General features: G+C 47.2%; 1 protein-coding gene across 1 annotated transcript in view; it reads right to left on the minus strand.

The window, feature by feature from the left end:
• LOC138284580 (solute carrier family 13 member 4-like) overlaps positions 1-17971 on the minus strand; it is a 413185-nt gene that overhangs the window by 25787 nt on the left and 369427 nt on the right. The window contains exon 15 of the mRNA XM_069223513.1: positions 8549-8686. Coding sequence (XP_069079614.1) covers positions 8549-8686 — 138 coding nt within the window. The remainder of the gene's footprint in view (positions 1-8548; positions 8687-17971) is intronic.

Genomic DNA, 17971 nt, shown 5'->3' on the forward strand with positions numbered 1-17971 from the left:
GGCTCAGCCGCCTAAAGCTGAACTCTGAAAAAACAGAAGTCCCCATCCTCGGCAACACCCCGTCTGCCTGGGACGACTCCTGGTGGCCCACGGCCCTCGGCACCGCACCGACCCCCACAGACCACGCCCGCAACCTCGGCTTCATCTTGGACCCTCTTCTCACCATGACCAAGCAAGTCAACGCCGTGTCCTCCGCCTGCTTCCTCGACCTCCGCATGCTCCGCAAGATCTTCCGCTGGATCCCCGCCGACACTAGAAAAACCGTGACCCACGCCCTTGTCACGAGCCGCCTGGACTACGGCAACACCCTCTACGCCGGGACCACAGCCAAACTCCAAAATCACCTGCAACGCATTCAAAACGCATCGGCACGCCTCATCCTCGACGTACCCCGCAACAGCCACATCTCCGCGCACCTGAGACACCTGCATTGGCTCCCAGTCAGCAAAAGGATCACCTTTCGACTTCTCACCCACGCACACAAAGCCCTCCACAACAAGGGACCGGAATACCTCAACCGACGCCTCAGCTTCTACGTCCCCACCCGCCTCCTCCGTTCCTCTGGTCTCGCACTCGCTGCCGTCCCTCGCATCCGCCGCTCCACGGCGGGTGGGAGATCTTTCTCCTTCCTGGCGGCCAAGACCTGGAACTCCCTCCCCACCAGCCTCAGGACCACCCAGGACCACTCCGCTTTCCGGAGACTCCTAAAACCTGGCTATTCGAGCAGCAGTAACCCCCCCTTTCCCCTAGCGCCTTGAGACCCGCACGGGTGAGTAGCGCGCTTTATAAATGTTATTGATTTGATTTGATTTGATGAGGATGTAGTGCATGCAGGTGTGAGTGGAGACGCTACTGGGAGGGAGTGGACGAAGACGAGGAGGGGGACACAGTGGTGGCAGTGGATGTTGGTGTGTCTGTATCTGGATGGTGCTTGTGTGAGTGCCTGTGATTTGAAGTGTGGGGCTTGTGTTTGCCTGAGCCACTTCTGTGTGTTGATTTGGGTGAATGCTGGTCTGAAGGTGTGCTTGGGATAGGCTGGGGTTGAGGGGATTGGGACTGGGTAGAGGAAGTTGGAGGTGGGAGACTGAAGACAGGGACAATGGCTGCCATCAGTGAGTTGGCCAGAGCCTGGAATGCTCTCTGTTGGGCGGCCACGCCAGAGTGAATGCCCTCCAGGTATTTATTTGTTTGTTGCAAATGCCCTGCTAGACCCTGGTTTGCATTCAGTATGGTTGACTGCCCAACAGAGGGGGATCTCAGGAGATCAATAGCCTCCTCACTGAGGGCAGCAGGGCTGACTGGGGCAGGGTCTGAGGTGCCTGGGGCGAAGGAGATGGCCACCCTCCTGGGTGAGCAGGCACGGTAAACTCGCTGAGGGGCTGCTGGGAGGGTGGTGCTGGTATGGGGGTGGTGGCTGTACCTGTAGTTGGGGTGGGCACTGAGGTGTCCATCACCGCCAGGGAGCTTCCATCGGAGGAAGTGTCGCTGTCGGTACTGTCCCCTCCTGTCTCCATCGTGGTGCTCACCTCGCCCTCCGTCCCACTGGCGCCCTCACCGTCAGTGGATTCGGCCTCCGGGCCCATGTGGGATGCAGCTCCCTCCGTCACCGGTGCCTCTGCTCCTCCACCAGATGATGCTAATGCACACAAAGACAGGGTGACAAAACAAAAAGGGGGCGGGGGAGACAGAGGATACACTTGGTCAATGCCAGCAACAACACCACTGTTGGCGTACACAACTCACAGGGAAGAGCCCTATGCATTAGGCCATGCACTACCAGTTACAATGCTTGTCCCCGTGGCCATGGGGTACAATGCCTAATGCCATTAGCTGCACACCTGAAACCCACAGGACCCTACCCAGTACTAGATGCCCACTAACATTATTGGGGTTGGAGTGCATCTGAGCTTGCCCATCATTGAACCTACCCTGCCATGTTCGCCCTGGCCTAGGGGCACCCACAGCCCACATCCCCCACCCAGAGAATACCTTAACGCGTGCAAAGTCATGATTCTGAATCTGTACTCACCCCCTTGTGGCTGCTGTGATGCCTTTGAGCCCCCATCCAACTCCGGATAGGCCACCGCCAGGATGTGGAACATCAGGGGGCTCAGGGTACGACAGGCACCCCTTCCTCGTTGGGAGGCCAGCCCCAACTGGGCCTCCGCGGTCTTCCTTGCCCATCGGCGCAGGTCCTCCCACTGGTTGCGGGAGTGGGTGTTCTGCCTGTCATACGCCCCCAGGGTCCACCCCTCCTTGGCGATGGCACGCCAAATACCCTTTTTCTGATGGGTGCTGACCTGCAGAAAAAATACAGCAGAAAAGGTATTAGTCATACCGTCCGGACTGTTATACTCATGGCCCACCATATCCCCCCATCCCCTTACGCACATACATTGACCACCATACATGCAGCACTCTGGGCAGGACCCCTCAGACCCCCGTACACAAGGCTTACACAAACACACAGCACTCCATACATTCATGCCCCACGCATCATGCTCACAGAGTACTCACCTGTTTGTCTGGAGGACCATAGAGTTAAGGGTACTGGGGTAGGACCCCATCCACCAGTCTCTCCAACTCCTCCGAAGTGAAGGCAGGGGCCCTTTCTCCAGACACTCGAGCCATTGTCGCTTCCAGACACAGGTCACAGCAGCACTTGCAAAGTAGGTCCTCTACTGTTGAAGGTCAGGTAGCAAGTGAGTGAACAGATAGAAAATGGCGGTCACGTCCACGGTGGTGCATACCGTCACCGCCGGCGTACATCGCCATTCACTCCTGGAACCCATAGGCCCCAATGATAACAAATGCGGTGTTGCACAGCGGTCATCGACCGCCAACCGCAACGGCGCACAATGCCAGCGGAATTACCACATTTCCACTTGTCCCTCCTCACAGGTCAGGCAGCCGCCATTTCAGGGGGGAACAGGCCATGGCACCTAACTGCGTCACAGCAGACATTGGCACATCAACTGACTTACAAGCTCACATCCTGTTTCTGTAAAGCAAAAATTGCATATTAATCTGAGAATATCTTTGAATATGACCTTCTGCTCACTGTTTTTCACCCTAGAGTTCAACCACTGAGGATGAATAGGAGATGGAGACATCCCCCCGTGTACAGACCCCTGGTGGACGTGGCGAAAATGGAGGACAGGCACATTATCCTAACCTACAGACTTGATAGGACCACAATCCAAGAACTGAATGCCCAATTGGAGCCAGACCTGATTTCAGCTATCCGCCACCCCACAGGTATCCCCCCTCTAGTGCAGGTCCTGTCAGTGCTCCATTTCCTCGCAAGTGGTTCCTTCCAAGCGACAGTGGACATGGCGTCAGGGATGTCCCAGCCTATGTTCTCAAACGTGCTGACCAGAGTGTTGTCTGCTCTGATGAAACAAATGTGCAGCTACATCGCTTTCCCCCAGGTGGAGGATTTGGCCACAGTGAAGGCTGACTTCTATGCACGGGACATATCCCCAACATCATTGGTGCCATTGATGGTACACATATTGCATTTGTTCCCCCCCGGAGAAATGAACAGGTGTTCAGAAATAGAAAAAGCTTTCACTCTCTGAATATGCAGATGGTGTGTTTGGCAGACCAGTACATCTCTCATGTCAATGCAGAGTATCCTGGCTCTGTACATGATACCTTTATCTTGAGGAATAGCAGCATCCCATTTGTGATGTCTCAACTCAAGAGGCACCGGGTGTGTCTAATAGGTGAGCCCATGGTCCCCAACCAGTAGATATAGGTATATGGGTGTGTGTTTGGCCCTAAGGGTGAGTGTGTGGCTAACAGGTATCCCTCAATATTTACAGGTGACTCTGGTTACCCCAACCTCTCATGGCTACTGACCCCAGTGAGGAATTCCAGGACAAGGGCAGAGGAACGTTACAATGAGGCACATGGGCGAACAAGGAGGATCATTGAGTGCACCTTTGGCCTTCTGAAGGCCAGATTCTGGTGCCTCCATCTGACAGGTGGATCCCTGTACTACTCACCCAAGAAGGTGTGCCAGATCATTGTTGCATGTTGTATATTGCACAACCTAGCCTTGAGACGCCAAGTGCCTTTTCTGCAGGAGGATGAGCCTGGGGATGGTCGTGTGGCAGCGGTGGAGCCTGTGGACGGTGATGAAGAGGAGGAAGAGGATGTGGACAACAGAGCTACATTAATTCAACAGTACTTCCAGTGACACACAGGTAAGACACTGGAACTTCACCTTCCATTGCAATTTTGCGTTGGACATTGAACATGGCCGCCTGATTTCCCTATTTCTATGGCCACTTACTGTACCCTTTGGCATCTCTATTTTCAGATATCTGTGCTCCACTCTGGCTCCTGGTGTGTTTACTGCTGCCCACTACAGGTCATACCTATGTAGATATTACAGTATGTTTGAATTGCAATGTTTACAGCTTGTTAAACTAATACATATTTCAAACAATTGACAGACTCCATACTTGTAATAGTTCCAAGGGTGTTTATTTCATTGCTGAAAAGTAAATGGGGATGTGCAATGGGCTGGGTTGATGATAGAGGAAGGTCCAGGATAGAGTTCAGTCTATTTGGATCACAGGTGCATTGTCCAAGGTGGCATAGGAAGTGGAGCAATGTCAGTTCAAGGAGGACAGGGTACAGAGTGGGACACATGGGTGACATTCAGGGGAGTCTTATTTCCTGGCGGGGGTCTTGGCAATGTTCTCTGGCTTCTGCCTGGATCGCAGGGACCGTTTGCGGGGTGGTTCTCCTTCTGTAGAGGGTGAGATGCTGGTGGCCTATTGTTCCTGTGGCGTGGCCTCCTGTCCACTAGCGTCGGTGGAGGTGGAAGGCTGTTCATCAGTGTGGCTAGTGTCAGGGGCCCTTTGTTGTGCCACTGCCTCCCTCATGGTGTTGTCCATGTCTGCCAGCACCCCTGCAATGGTGACCAGGGTGGTGTGGATGTCCCTCAGGTCCTCCTTGATCCCCAGGTACTGTCCTTCCTGCAGCCGCTGGGTCTCCTGCAGCTTGGCCAGGATCTGGCCCCTGGCCTCTTGGGAATGGTGGTAAGCTCCCAGGATGTTGGTGAGTGCCTCGTGGATAGTCAGTTCCATGGGCCTGTCCTCCCCCTGTCGCACAGCAGTCCTCCCAGCTTCCCTGTTGTCCTGTGCCTCTGTCCCCTGAACCGTGTGCCCACTGCCACTGATCCCAGGTCCCTGATCGTTTTGTGTTTGTGGGGTTGCCTGGGGTCCCTGTAGTGGTGGACACACTGCTGATTGTTGTGTCCTGGGGACAGAGGTATGGGCCCGCTGGGTGGGTGATGTTGTGGTGTTTCCTGAGGGGGGGGGGGGCGCTGTGGTGGGTTGGGAATGTGCCTGGGTAACCGACTGTCCAGAGGTCCCTGATGGGCCAGGTTGGCCATTGTGATCCAGGCGTGCAGAGCTGCTGTCATCACTGTGGGCCTCTTCTTGGGGGGGGGGGGACTGGATGTGGCTGGCACCTCCTCTCCGGTGACGTTGAGTGGGGGTCCTGTGGGGATGTAACTGCAGTGTTATTGTTTCTGCGTGTGCCATCTTGTGCATGGGTATGTTTCCCTCTATGATTGTAATTACCAAGGCAGCTTTGGGTTGTGTGAGTTGTGCTTTGGTTGGCTAAGTGATTGCCACTAGTGTGCATGCTATGGTGATGGGTGTCCATGCAGGTCTGTGATGGGGGTCCATGCATTGGTGTTGCATGCAGGGCTTGGAATTGGGATGGGTGAGTTGTGATGGTGGGGTATATGTGAGGTGGTGGGGTGATGGGGGTGAGGGTAGGGGTAGGTGTTTGTGATGGCATGCAGGTAGGGTGGGGGATATAGTAGTAAAGATTTGACTTACCAGAGTCCAGTCCTCCTTCTACTCCTGCCAGGCCCTCAGGATGCATGATCGCCAAGACTTGCTCCTCCCATGTTGTTAGTTGTGGGGGAGGAGGTGGGTGTACTGCTATCTAGTGTCTTGCAACCACAGAACGCACCTTCCCCCGTAGGTCGTTCTACCTCTTCCTGATGTCATCCCTTGTTCTGGGGTGCTGTCCCACGGCGTTGACCCTGTCCACGACTCTCCGCCATAGCTCCATCTTCCTAGCAATGGACGTCTGCTGCACCTGTGATCCAAAGAGCTGTGGCTCCACCCGGATGATTTCCTCCACCATGACCCTTAGCTCCTCCTCTGAGAATCTGGGGTGTCTTTGTGGTGCCATGGGTGTGGTGTGAGTGGTGTGTGTGAGGGTGTGTGAGGCGATGTGTTGGGGTGTGTGCTGTGAGGTGCATGGATAGTGTATGGGTGACGGTGTTTTGTGGCTCAGATTCACTGGGTACTCCTGGCTTGTCTCTCTTTCAGTTGCCAAAATCTTTGGGTCATAAAGTGTTGTGGGTAGTGTGTGTGTTTTATAGTGGTGTGTGGGTGTGGTGTGTGTATGTGTGTCAGGTGTGTGTATTTTGAATTATCCAATGTGGTGTTGTTTTGTATGTGTGTGTGTATTTTGAGCGCAGCGGTCTGTAGCGCCAATGGTTTACTGCGGTTGAATGACCGCTGAGGTGATTCGTGGGTCATAAGGTTGTGGGCGGATTTCTGTTGGTGTAACGGTGTGGGTTTTGGTACTGCCATTTTATCACTGACCTTTGGGCTGGTGGACTTGTGTCTGTATAGTGGCGGATTTCTATGTGTGGGCCATAATACCCGTAGCAGTATACCGCCACGGTCGTGGTATGTTGGTGGCAGTCAGCATGGCAGTAAGCAGCACTTACTGCCAATGTCTGGGCACTACAATCACATTTAAGACACAAAGCAAAACACAAAGACAATGAATGGCATGCTTTCAACAATCTCGGCTACTAGTGATCGCTTGAGCTGCTCAGGTCCACTTTTTTCACACACTGTGGCACTTCAGAGAGAGACCAGCTATATTGTCATCATCCATGGCCCTGCTCTAATACAAACAGCCAGGCCAGGACCTCTCTGAATTAGAACACAGGGAACACCAGACTATTTTCAGTCAGTTAGAGCTCATCAGTGAGGGAAAGATTAAGATCTGTGGCACAGTGAGGGTAGATCCTGTGCATTTAGGACATCACACTGAGGAAAACACAAAGACAATGGGTGGGATGCTTGAAAAACGCAAGCCACTGCCAATTGCTGAGGCTACACTCTGGTCCATTTGTTTCACCCACTAGGCCACTTTGGACAGTGACCAGTCATATGCAAATCTTCCTTAGTGCTGCTCCACTGAAAACAGTCCAACTCAAACTGTCAGGAGGGGTCCCCTCTGAACAGGCACACAAGCAATCCCCTACTGGTTTACTGAGACATAGCTTAAGCTAAAAGTGGACTTGACTAGACGTATCAGACGTGGACTGGACAACATGTATCAGCCTTGTTTGAAGAGGGATCAGAACCCTAGGAGACCCTGCTGGAACAGCTGGAGCTGAGGTAGAAACCAGGTGTGGCTTTTGCACCATCTCTTCAAGAACTGGCACTCTTAGGTGAGGCTGGAAGCAGTGGCAGATGGGTCTTTCTCACTCTTATATCTGTGACTGGAGTCCCCAGCAGAGCGCCGAGAAGACTGAAAGCATTGAAATGTACAAGGACGGTAACAGATTTCATGAATCTTTAAAATAGGTAACTTTGTCTTGTTTTTGTTTGTAGAAGGAAGGTAACTGATTCTGCGTCAGGGAATCTGTGAAGCAGGTAATTTGTTCTTGTTTTTGTTTTGGTGTAAGAGTTGCCCCTGGTAGCTATTTGTGGCTAGAGCCCACAGTCAAATAGTTACTTTTTCCACCCCCATTGACAATATGAACAATATTTGACATTTCCTTCAGAACTTCATATCTCTTTGTCCCCATATTGCAACTTTAAATGCATCTTGAGGCATTTTGCTAATTGCATTTTGTTCTATTTTTCTAAATTGGTTTGGGGGTTTTTTGCACTGTGTTCTTGATTTTACTTTTCTTATTGAGCTGTGCTGTAACACACTGGGTTTAAAAGTTAGTAGGGCCACCCAATCTCAAATTAATCACCCACTTTTTGAAATAGTAGTGTCTAGAATCGGTAAAAGTAAAGAAAGTAGGGCAGCCTGTCTATTCCATTTTCGCCGTAGCAAGAGAATTTAGTGATCCTCAGTGCCATTTTCTCAACACACGAAACACAAGCGGTACACTGTTATGAAAGGTTGCACCTCATAGCCCAAACACGGTCAGCAATCAGCTTATTGGGTACATAAAATAGCTTACACGACAATGGAACTTCCCCAGAGATTGAAGAGATTGTATAAAACAAAGGTCATAGGTTTGAAACTTGAATTGACTGAGTCATCCTTTCATTTTTTTAAAGCTGATACAATGACTGAGAATGAGTTAGTCGGTTATTTACAGCAGCAAAAGCATTGGAATATGGAATAGCCTAGTGGTTTACATAAACAAATGAAGATAAAACTTAATGAAAAGCTGATCATGGTCGTCTTCATCAAAAACATTTCTATCCATGTCTTGAATAGGAATAGTATTGACAAATGAAGTGCAACTTACCATGTCTTGTACCGTGAGGTGGCCATATGAAAAGACAATGGCATTAGGAGGGTTGGCAACAGGTAACAGGAATGCGCAAGAGGCACTTATAGTTGCTGGAATGATGATAAGAAGTGGATTTATTCCAATTCCTTCGGCCTGTCAAAGTTTAGAAAAAAAATCCTTTGAAATCCTGCTTAACCAGAAAAGTGATTTTTTTAATCAGTAAATATCGTTGTAAAACACTTTTATTACTTACCAATAATTTCATTACGTTTAGTTTTTTCCTGTTTGATGTCATTATGTAATGAGGTGTTATGCCTAGAGCAGCCGTTAAAAGCTGAATTCCCTACTGAAAGAGAACATGAAACAAAAAACCTGCCACAATATCACGGTACTACATAACAGAAAGAACCATTTTAGCACAAGCTGCAGTAACAAGTTGTGCCATACCTTGCCTCCTACACCAATCATCCAGGTAATTTGTTTGGGAAGGAGGTAGAATGTGATGACCAGAACAGGGAAAAAGATTCAGAGCAATATAAATACCGGTAAGTAATTGATGTATTGCCTCTTTGTCCCTTCCCCGTTCTGGTCATAGCACAGAGACGAATACTAAAGCTGTAACATACCTGTGGGACTAACAACATCACTCTTAAACCTCAAATGATGTAACCCACATTTATATATTAAGGATGCTCTCTCTTGCTATGTCTTTTGCTTCTTTGTTCCAAAAGTATCTTCAGAATGACCATCATGCCCTAGTGTGTAATGCTTAACAAATGTTGAAGGGTTGGACAGAAAGACTGCTCTACAGATTTCCACCAAGAAACCACCTGGTAGATCTCCCTTGCACTTGTAAGGGGAAATAAATTAATTTCTTTGTGCAGATGGCCTCAATTAATGATATTATTCACTAAACCAGCAACTGAGTGGAAGGTTTGTATCGTTTCTCAGCTGTGCCAAAATTAGCAAAAAAAGAGCTTCCATTTGCCAGAAAGATAAAAACTCTATCCATGTAAACCAGTACAGCTATTTTAACCTCCAGAAATGCAGAACACTCCCCTTCTGAGATGCTGAGTAACGAAAAAATATGGTAAAATGATCTCTTGATTCAAATGAAAGAGGACATCTTGGGTACAAATGCAGCCTAACCTCATAACTAGGGGATCATCAAAGATCCGAAGATAGGTATGCTGACAATAAAGAGATTCTAGTTCTCCCAACCCTTTAGCTGATGTGATTGCAGCAAGAAACACAACCATCAAAGAAAGATGTTTAATGGCCTCTGATTGTAAAGGTTCAAAAGGCGACTTTTAAGGGACTCGACAGGGCCCCAACTCAGTGCTAGTGACCAAACCCCAGGGAAAGAATTAGCAAACACTTTAACAAGACATAAAACAAAAGATTCGCAATCTTTAATACTGCCTCAATTCTCTCAGAATTCTTTGATTGCTGCCAACTAGATTCTCACTTTTAAATCCAATGAAAATCAATCCATTTATAAAAAAAGAATATGCATGCAATCCTCACAGAACAAGGGATCAAAATATTTTGCTTTAAATCACCCCCTACACAAACCCCTGTGGCTGAAATAGGATTTCAGAATAGAATGTTTCCTGTGAGCTTCAACAATGACAGGGAACACACTTGACAAACTCTTCCATTGTCAACTCACCCACACAATTTCCGGGTTGTTAAACATAACAAAGCAAGAGCTTCTACAAATTAAAATGGGAAAGCTAGTAGAGAAAGATACACCAGAAGAATCCACCCTGGATAAACTCTAATCTGAATTATCATTAGCATGGTTGTGGGGAGATTTTTTGTGCTCTACATTTTCTGTGAAGTGTGAAAGGAGGGCAGGCTCCTGTTGGAGTGTGTCTTTTAAAATTAATATTAACATGAAAGCTTGCAATATAATTTATCACAAAGCTGCATAGAAAATGTGTTAACGTAGAAAATAATACACGCGTTGTAAATGTGCTTACGGGGAGTGGCCACTAATGTATACGAAGACTAATGAAACTTATTAATGATGAATCAATTATGTACTAATGTTTGAATTTGTATTAGCATATCTTAATTAGAATCATGTATTAGGGGTTTGTTAACTTAAATCACTAGGCCTTAGTTAGCAAGGGTCTGGGCCTAGCTGCCTGGTCTCATATTAAACTGTGTTTTTTCTAATGTGCAATGTGCTGCTTTCCTGAAGGACACGAAGCTGTACGTTTCCAGAAGCTAGAGATATGTGTGTGCAGCCATAGTAAATTCTTTCTTATAGGACCCGACTTGCTCAAGGAGACATTCTTGTCGAATGTAACAGTGTAATTCGTAACAGGTGCATGGCTGCCTAGACAAGGAGAAGACAATGGGACTACTGACTGGAGCGTAAAGTGTAACTTTTCTTACCTGATATTCCAACCGATGAAGACGTCAATTACAAGACCCAATCAACTGAATGAGAACTGTGTTTTGTGGAAAATTCTAGTAAGGTGCGTGGAGAATTATTGGACAGAGATAATGATGTACCAAAATTGATCCAATGGGGAATTAAGTGCTAGTTCGATAGTTTTGATATAACAGCGTGACCAGAAGAGAAATCGGCCATTACTGGACATTCCACAAGCTATACTTTTGCCATTATTCTTGGAGACTTTATTCTTTTGATATCTTAATCTTAACCATCCTCTATTGAATTCTTACCTGATACTTACTTCTCCTCCTTATGAGGGAAGAGCCTTATTCTTAACTATGCCATATTGAGACTTTGCCCTGTCCTACTCTTGCTGATGGTGAATCGACTGATGTTCTGAGGACGAAGACTGACGCTGTTTGCTGATTCGTTGGAGGGGTAATTATCTGATGAAAACTGTAATTGTCTGTTTGCCTTTTCTTTCTAGGTACCGACTGCTCTTTTGATAGAGGCCATAGTTAGATGTTTTCCAAATTTGTGTTTGCTAAATTGTTTTGCATGAAGCCCCACATGCTGATGCTAATTTGAGGGTAGTTAAGGGGGTTCACCAAAATCTGACGCAAATAGACAAATGACTGAATTCTTGCTTTGTTCAATCCTGTATCTTTGCAACTCGCTAAACTGTTTCTTACTAATGACATGTTAATGCTGGTCGTATATGCTCTATACTTTGATTAATTGTGTTTTCATTACAAGTTTGAAGAGTTACTAATGAGACTGAATGCTAATGAGATTAACGGAGATGATATTAGAGTGCAACAAATAGGGGAATAAATATTCTAACTCTTAACTAAATTGGTGTGGTTATTCATGACTGAAAGGTCATGGTGTGTTCGCCTTATTGACTTATATTAAATGTTATTGATTATCTAGTTGATTAGTTACTAAGAGATTGATTGGGTTATTGAGATATTGATTTTGTGATGCCAGAAAGATATCTCGTACTGGGAAGTCCCCAAACGTGGTCAAAAGGTTCATCGGCCTAGGCGTGTCTCCTTGTAAGTTTACTTATCAAGGTTCTGACGAGCTATGGTTTGGCCCTTTGGGGCCCCAGGACGAAGGACCGCAGTTTGATAAGATTGTTGGTTCAAAGGTTCCAAAGGTCTGGTAGAAATTGATGAGCGTAGTTCGGAAGTAAGCTAGGTCTATCAGAAAAATTGGGTTTTGGGAAAAATTGTTCTTTTAAAACAATGCAAATTGGAGCGATGATGTGCCCCTAAGTCCCGAATGACCTTCCCGGAATCTCGGAGCCTGCCGAAGTGAGTTGGGTATGTTCTCGGTGTTCTAGTGATAGTGAGAATGAAGTAGGTTTTGTGCTTGCACAGCTTATGCATATCGCAGGTGAATTGTGAGTTTTTTAAGAATTTTAGGCCAGGTAATGTTTTAGTAGGAGTTTGCGTACTCCGCAGTATGAGAGTAGGGAAGTCAGTGAACTTCATGTGAGTGTGGCGCTTCGTGCTCAAGATTGTCCACGTGGTTGTTGGTGATGTACGGACCCTGCGTGTTCTAAGACAACGGAGTATATTGATAAGTGTATGAGACACTTGGTTTATGTTGTAATTTGCGCAGTTTAATAGGTCAATCAGGCGTGGCTGACGAGTCGAGTTTGAGTCAAAAGTGAGTGAATGAAAACTTCGATGGAGATTTGGTGAGTCCTAAAGTGCAGTAGGACAACCTATTGACAAATCGATAGTAAAATTTGTGGGTCAAATTTTGCTTGCGAGTGCGGGATTTGAGAAGGAGAGAGTAGCGGCCGATGCTAAGCAAAATATCTGTAAAGTTCTGAAGCGATTGTGTTACCCATTCCTGTAGTAAACCGGCAAATTTGAATTTTGTTGGTGCTCGCAATATATTGCATTAATTTTTGTGTGAGCAGAGAGTGAGGAAGACAAGCCGCAAGACTTTGTCAGCCGCAGAGTGTGAGTGTGACGTCATTGGAGCCGCACTGGGATAGGACGGTTACTGAGAAGGGTCACGCACGGATTGGCAGCCGTCTGTGAGAGGCAATTGGTTGAGAAGGTAAGCGAAGAGAGTTCTGGGAATTAAAGTCACTTCCTGATTCGATTGTAAACAAAATAAAAGACGCAAAATGAAAATTTTCAAGGCTTTAAAGAGCGCTTTGAGGGGAGATACATATATTACTGCGAGTGTAGGGGAGGTTACACCGCCAGAAGATACACCGGCTTATGCCGTAATGGAGGAAAGAGGTGGCGCGCCATGTCTTTGGCTAAAGCAATAGTGCTAAGCGACAGACAAAGAAGGGTGTTTGCCGTTTCCGGAGCACGGAACGTTCAATATAAGGATTTTGGAAAATTTGCAGAGGGTGTTAAATGAGCTAAAGCCACCTCCGAGGCCAGCACAGTTTGAGGCGTTAGCAATTTGGGAACTGATGGCAATACGACAGCAGCAACAGAAATTTGAGAGGAAAATGAGGAAAGCAGAAAAGACACTAGCGGAGGCTAGGTGGGATAGTGCACAGAGTCTGGAGGAGAGGAACAATAGATGGAGTTAGGATGTTTCCAGCAATAGCTCAAGAAGGTGAAGACAAAGGAGGGAAAGCTACTTGTAAGACTGACAGACGTTCTTCTAAAGACAAAGAGGCTAAGAAGCCCTGGTCAGAAATGGATGACTCAGACGATGATGAGTTCCTTAATCAGTTACTGAATGACCGACCACCGCCATATGCAATAGATGACAACAGACCGAGTACTAGTACAAGCCCTGTAAGTTCAACTCAGAACAAGGTGACAGTAAATCAGGTACAGGTTAGTCCTGTCTCCACACCAGTTCCGGTGCAGAGTAGTATTAGTGTGTCCACTGCTCCAGGTATGCAATCTCAGCAGCAGCCACCGCAGGTGCAGAGACTTTACCCTGATGTCCCAATACTAGAGTCTACCACAAATATGATGGTGCCGTCAGACCCGACATATACGAGACCAAAGCTGATTCAGACCGAGTCAACTCCACCTTTGCTGCCCCAGGCACAGCAACAGATGATTCCAAATCACACTTCGGTCGCAGGACCGCAGCCAGCCATGGCACCAGTAATGAACCAGAATATGGGAGTTAATGCTCTACAGGTTTTGGGAAATAGGCAGCCGCCATATCCTTGCCCATTACAGTTGGTCCACCGGTACCATTGTATGCACAGGCAAAGCCTAGTGTATGTGATCAGGGAATAATGACCCAAGAAATGACAAGAGGAGGGTTTGTAGGGAGCTCTCAAGGGGTGACTCCAGTGGAACCGATATTCGAAAGGTCTAGGTCTTTATTAGACTTCAGTCCGATTGGGGTTCCTCCAGATGTCATGAGACAGTCAGGTTTGGGATTGCTGACTCCGCAGATCTCGAGTACAAACATACCGCAAACACCGATAGTGCAGGCTGCGAATATCTCCTTGCAAGGTTTAACTGCGCAACAATTGAATGATTGGTTAGACAAGTTGAACTCACCACAGACTACTCATGCAGCAGCAGGGAGGTCAGAGGGAGAAGAGTACCTGAATTGTGTGAGGCTGGGCATGGAGGCAAATGAACTAGTTGAAGGGAGCATGGGAGTGACCAGGCTAGAATCATACACGGAAGCAGAATTGAGGTATTTGTGCCCAAAAATAACAAAGGAAGTGGTCAGGGTGCACCAGAGGTTGGCCAATTTGGCAGATAAACATGGAATAGAATTAGAAAGTTCTAAACATCTGAAGAGAAGTTACAGATTAGACTTTGAGCACAAAGATTTTGAACATATGAGGTCTACTGGGGTGAAGGCACACCTTAAAGAAATACTGCAGAGTGCACAGGTTTGGGGAGCCTTAGAGAAAGGGGAAGGCAGATGGGCGAAGAAAAGAGACAAAAGGAAAAGTGACTGCATAGATCAGCCAGCCAAAGCCTCACAGGATGTAGGTGCGGTGAAAATGTTACCGATGAGAGAGACGGCTGGAGGGGTTCTTGTCCATGTGCCGTGAACCAGGTTGAGGGAAAAACCAATAGATTGGTACCAGCAGACGGATAGGTTTGTGAAGCTTGCAAAATGTCTCTGGGAAGACCTGAATACTCTCTTTAAGAACATAGTTCCAGCTGATTTGTGGCTTGAGTGCAAGAGGAGTGTGGATTGGCCAACCACAGAACCAGCAAAAGAATAGAGTCACGGGAGCACCGTCCCCTGAGGTGATGAGATACTACTATAAGGTGATTGAGTTCTTGAAACAGAGAGTTTCGCCGCAGAATGTTGATTGGCAAAAGATTGATCAGACAGCTCAGGAACCCAAGGAATTGATACATACCTATTATGAAAGGTTGTTAAAAGCATTCAAGAACTACAACCGTACAGAGGTTGTTGAGGCGAAGGACACGAATCACCTTGTGTTCAGATTCGTTGAGGGATTGAGACCGGAGATGAGTCAGATGATTAAGAATCATTTGATCTGTTGGCAAGCAAAGCCGATTGACGAGGTGTTGCAGTCTGCGAAGTACTGTAGCGATGAGATTGAGTTGAAGCAGAGGAAGCTGAAGGAGAAAGCGATGGTGATGCAAATTAAAGCAACGCAATCAGGGATGCAGGGAGGTTGTCTACAACAGATGGTGCAACAGCCGCAAGGAAACAGGATGTTTCAGGCGCAAGTGAGAGGCAGACATCGAGGAGATTTTGTGAGCGGAAGCACAGACTTGAATACTATAGTGGTTCAAAACGATGTGCAGGGGATGAAGAAGATGTTACCTTGTCATGCTTGCGGGGGCGTTGGACATTGGAAGCGGGAGTACCCGATGATGGTGCAGGAAGGTGTTGTTCAACAAAGCAATGATGTCGGTACATTTCAAAATGTAAAGGGACCGAGGCTGAGAGGTCCTAATCTGAACTTTCAGAGTAACATGATTCAGATGCAGGGTCTCCAACCCATGTAGCAGGTACAGATGCCACGAGTACAACCGATGCAGATGCAACAAATGCAACAGCAGGTTCCCATGGTACCTAGACAGCAAATGCAATAGCCCTTAGCACCGATGGACCAGCAACAGGTGATGCTTCCTCAACAGGTTACAGGTCAAAGAATGAGTCAAAGTAACGCAGTACAACAGTTCCCATTGCGTGGTGAGAATGGAATAAACGATGAATGGTTGGATGAGAGTTCAGATAATGAGGAGTGCAGGCTTGCAGCGTCCCTATAAGTAGATCATAGAGGGCCCTATGTTCAAGGGAAAGTAATGGGTCACAAGGTATCGTTCTTGGTTGACACAAGGAGCTACACGCTCTATGGTCAGAAGTGCAGAGGTTCCGAAACTGCCCGTTTCGGGACATACAGTCAAGGTAGTAGGAGTGGCGAACCAGCTCCTGACTAACCCGATCACAGATCCGGTGCAGGTTAAGCTTGGCACTTTTCAGGGATTGCACAGATTTGTGATTTGCGATTCGAGTCCCGTGTCCCTACTGGAAAGAGACTTACTGTGCAAGACAAGGTGTTCAATCATCTGTTCCAATGAGGGAATTGAGGTTCAGACAAACAGTGACGATGAAGGAGATGAGGAGCAGGTTTCAGAGCCTGAAAAGGAGACCACAGATGAGGAGTATCCTCTGATTAACTTCTTCCCAATGTTCACAGTGACTGATCTGCCAGCAGACTTACAAGGGACAATCCAAGAGAAGGTGTGGGACTTGACAGGGAAAGAAGTAGGGCTGATAAAAGGAGTAGAACCATTCAAAGTCAATGTGAAGCCAAATGCTGTGTTTCCCCAGGTACCGCAGTACCATATGGCGCAAGATGTCCTTATAAAGGTCACGGAATTGATTGCAGACTTTGTGAAACAGGGAGTCTTGAAGGAAGTGATGAGCAGTCCGTGTAACTCACCAATAATGGGGCTGAGAAAGCCTTGTGGGAAGGTTCAAATTTTCCAAGACTTGAGAAAGATGAACAACATAGTTGTGAAATGTTGCCCAGTGGTGCTAAATCCAGCTGTGATTATGTTACAGGTTCCATGTAATGCAGAGTGGTTCACAGTGGTTGATTTGTCCCAAGCGTTCTTTTCTGTGCCTCTTCATGAGGACAGCCAATTTCTTTTCAGTTTCAAATTCCTGGATAAGGTTTACAATTGGTGTCGAAATCCTCAAGGGTTTTCAGAATTACCTTCCATATTCAATCAAATACTAAATAAAAATTTTGAATAATTGGAATTGCCTTTCCAATCGACTCTAGTGCAGTACATTGATGATCTGCTGATTGCATCCAAAATGAGGGATGAGTGCAAGTATGATTCGATTGCCTTACTGAACCACTTGGGAAAGAACGGGCACAAGGTGTCCCTAAAGAAGCTGCAATACTTCCAGGAAGAGGTGAAGTACTTAGGTCATCAAATTGAGAAAGGGTCGAGGAAGTTATCCAGGGAAAGAGTGACTGCATTGTTACAGATGAATCCCCCAACGACGTGGAGAGATGTTAGGATGTTCCTGGGAATGGTGGGCTACTGTCGTCAGTGGATCCCGAATTTCTCAGTCATCCCCAAGCCATTGGTGAGGCTGACGGTCAATGATGGGCCAGATGCCATAGTACTGTCAGAGAAAGAGATGAAGGCGTTTACTGAGCTAAGGGAGAGCATGTGCAGGGCTCCAGCTTTAGGTATGCCTGACTACACAAAGCCTTTTGTTCTGTTTTGTCATGAACGTGATGCATGTTCTTTGTCTGTCCTGACACAGGTCCATGGAGGTGTAAACCGACCGGTAGCATATTTTTCAGCTACTTTGGACCCAGTTGCAGCAGCCTTACCGGGTTGTCTGCGCGCAGTAGCAGCAGTTGGTCAAAGCCTCACACAGTGTGAAGGCATAGTGATGGGACATCCTTTAACAGTCATGGCCCCTCACTCAGTTGAGATCTTGTTAACCTGTACCAAAACGCAACACATGACAAATGCAAGACTGACAAAATATGAAACGATTATAATGGGGTCACCAAATGTAACGTTGAAAAGATGTACAGTGCTGAA

This window comes from Pleurodeles waltl, chromosome 3_1 (assembly GCF_031143425.1).
Source record: "Pleurodeles waltl isolate 20211129_DDA chromosome 3_1, aPleWal1.hap1.20221129, whole genome shotgun sequence".
NCBI classification, from domain to species: Eukaryota; Metazoa; Chordata; class Amphibia; order Caudata; family Salamandridae; genus Pleurodeles; species Pleurodeles waltl.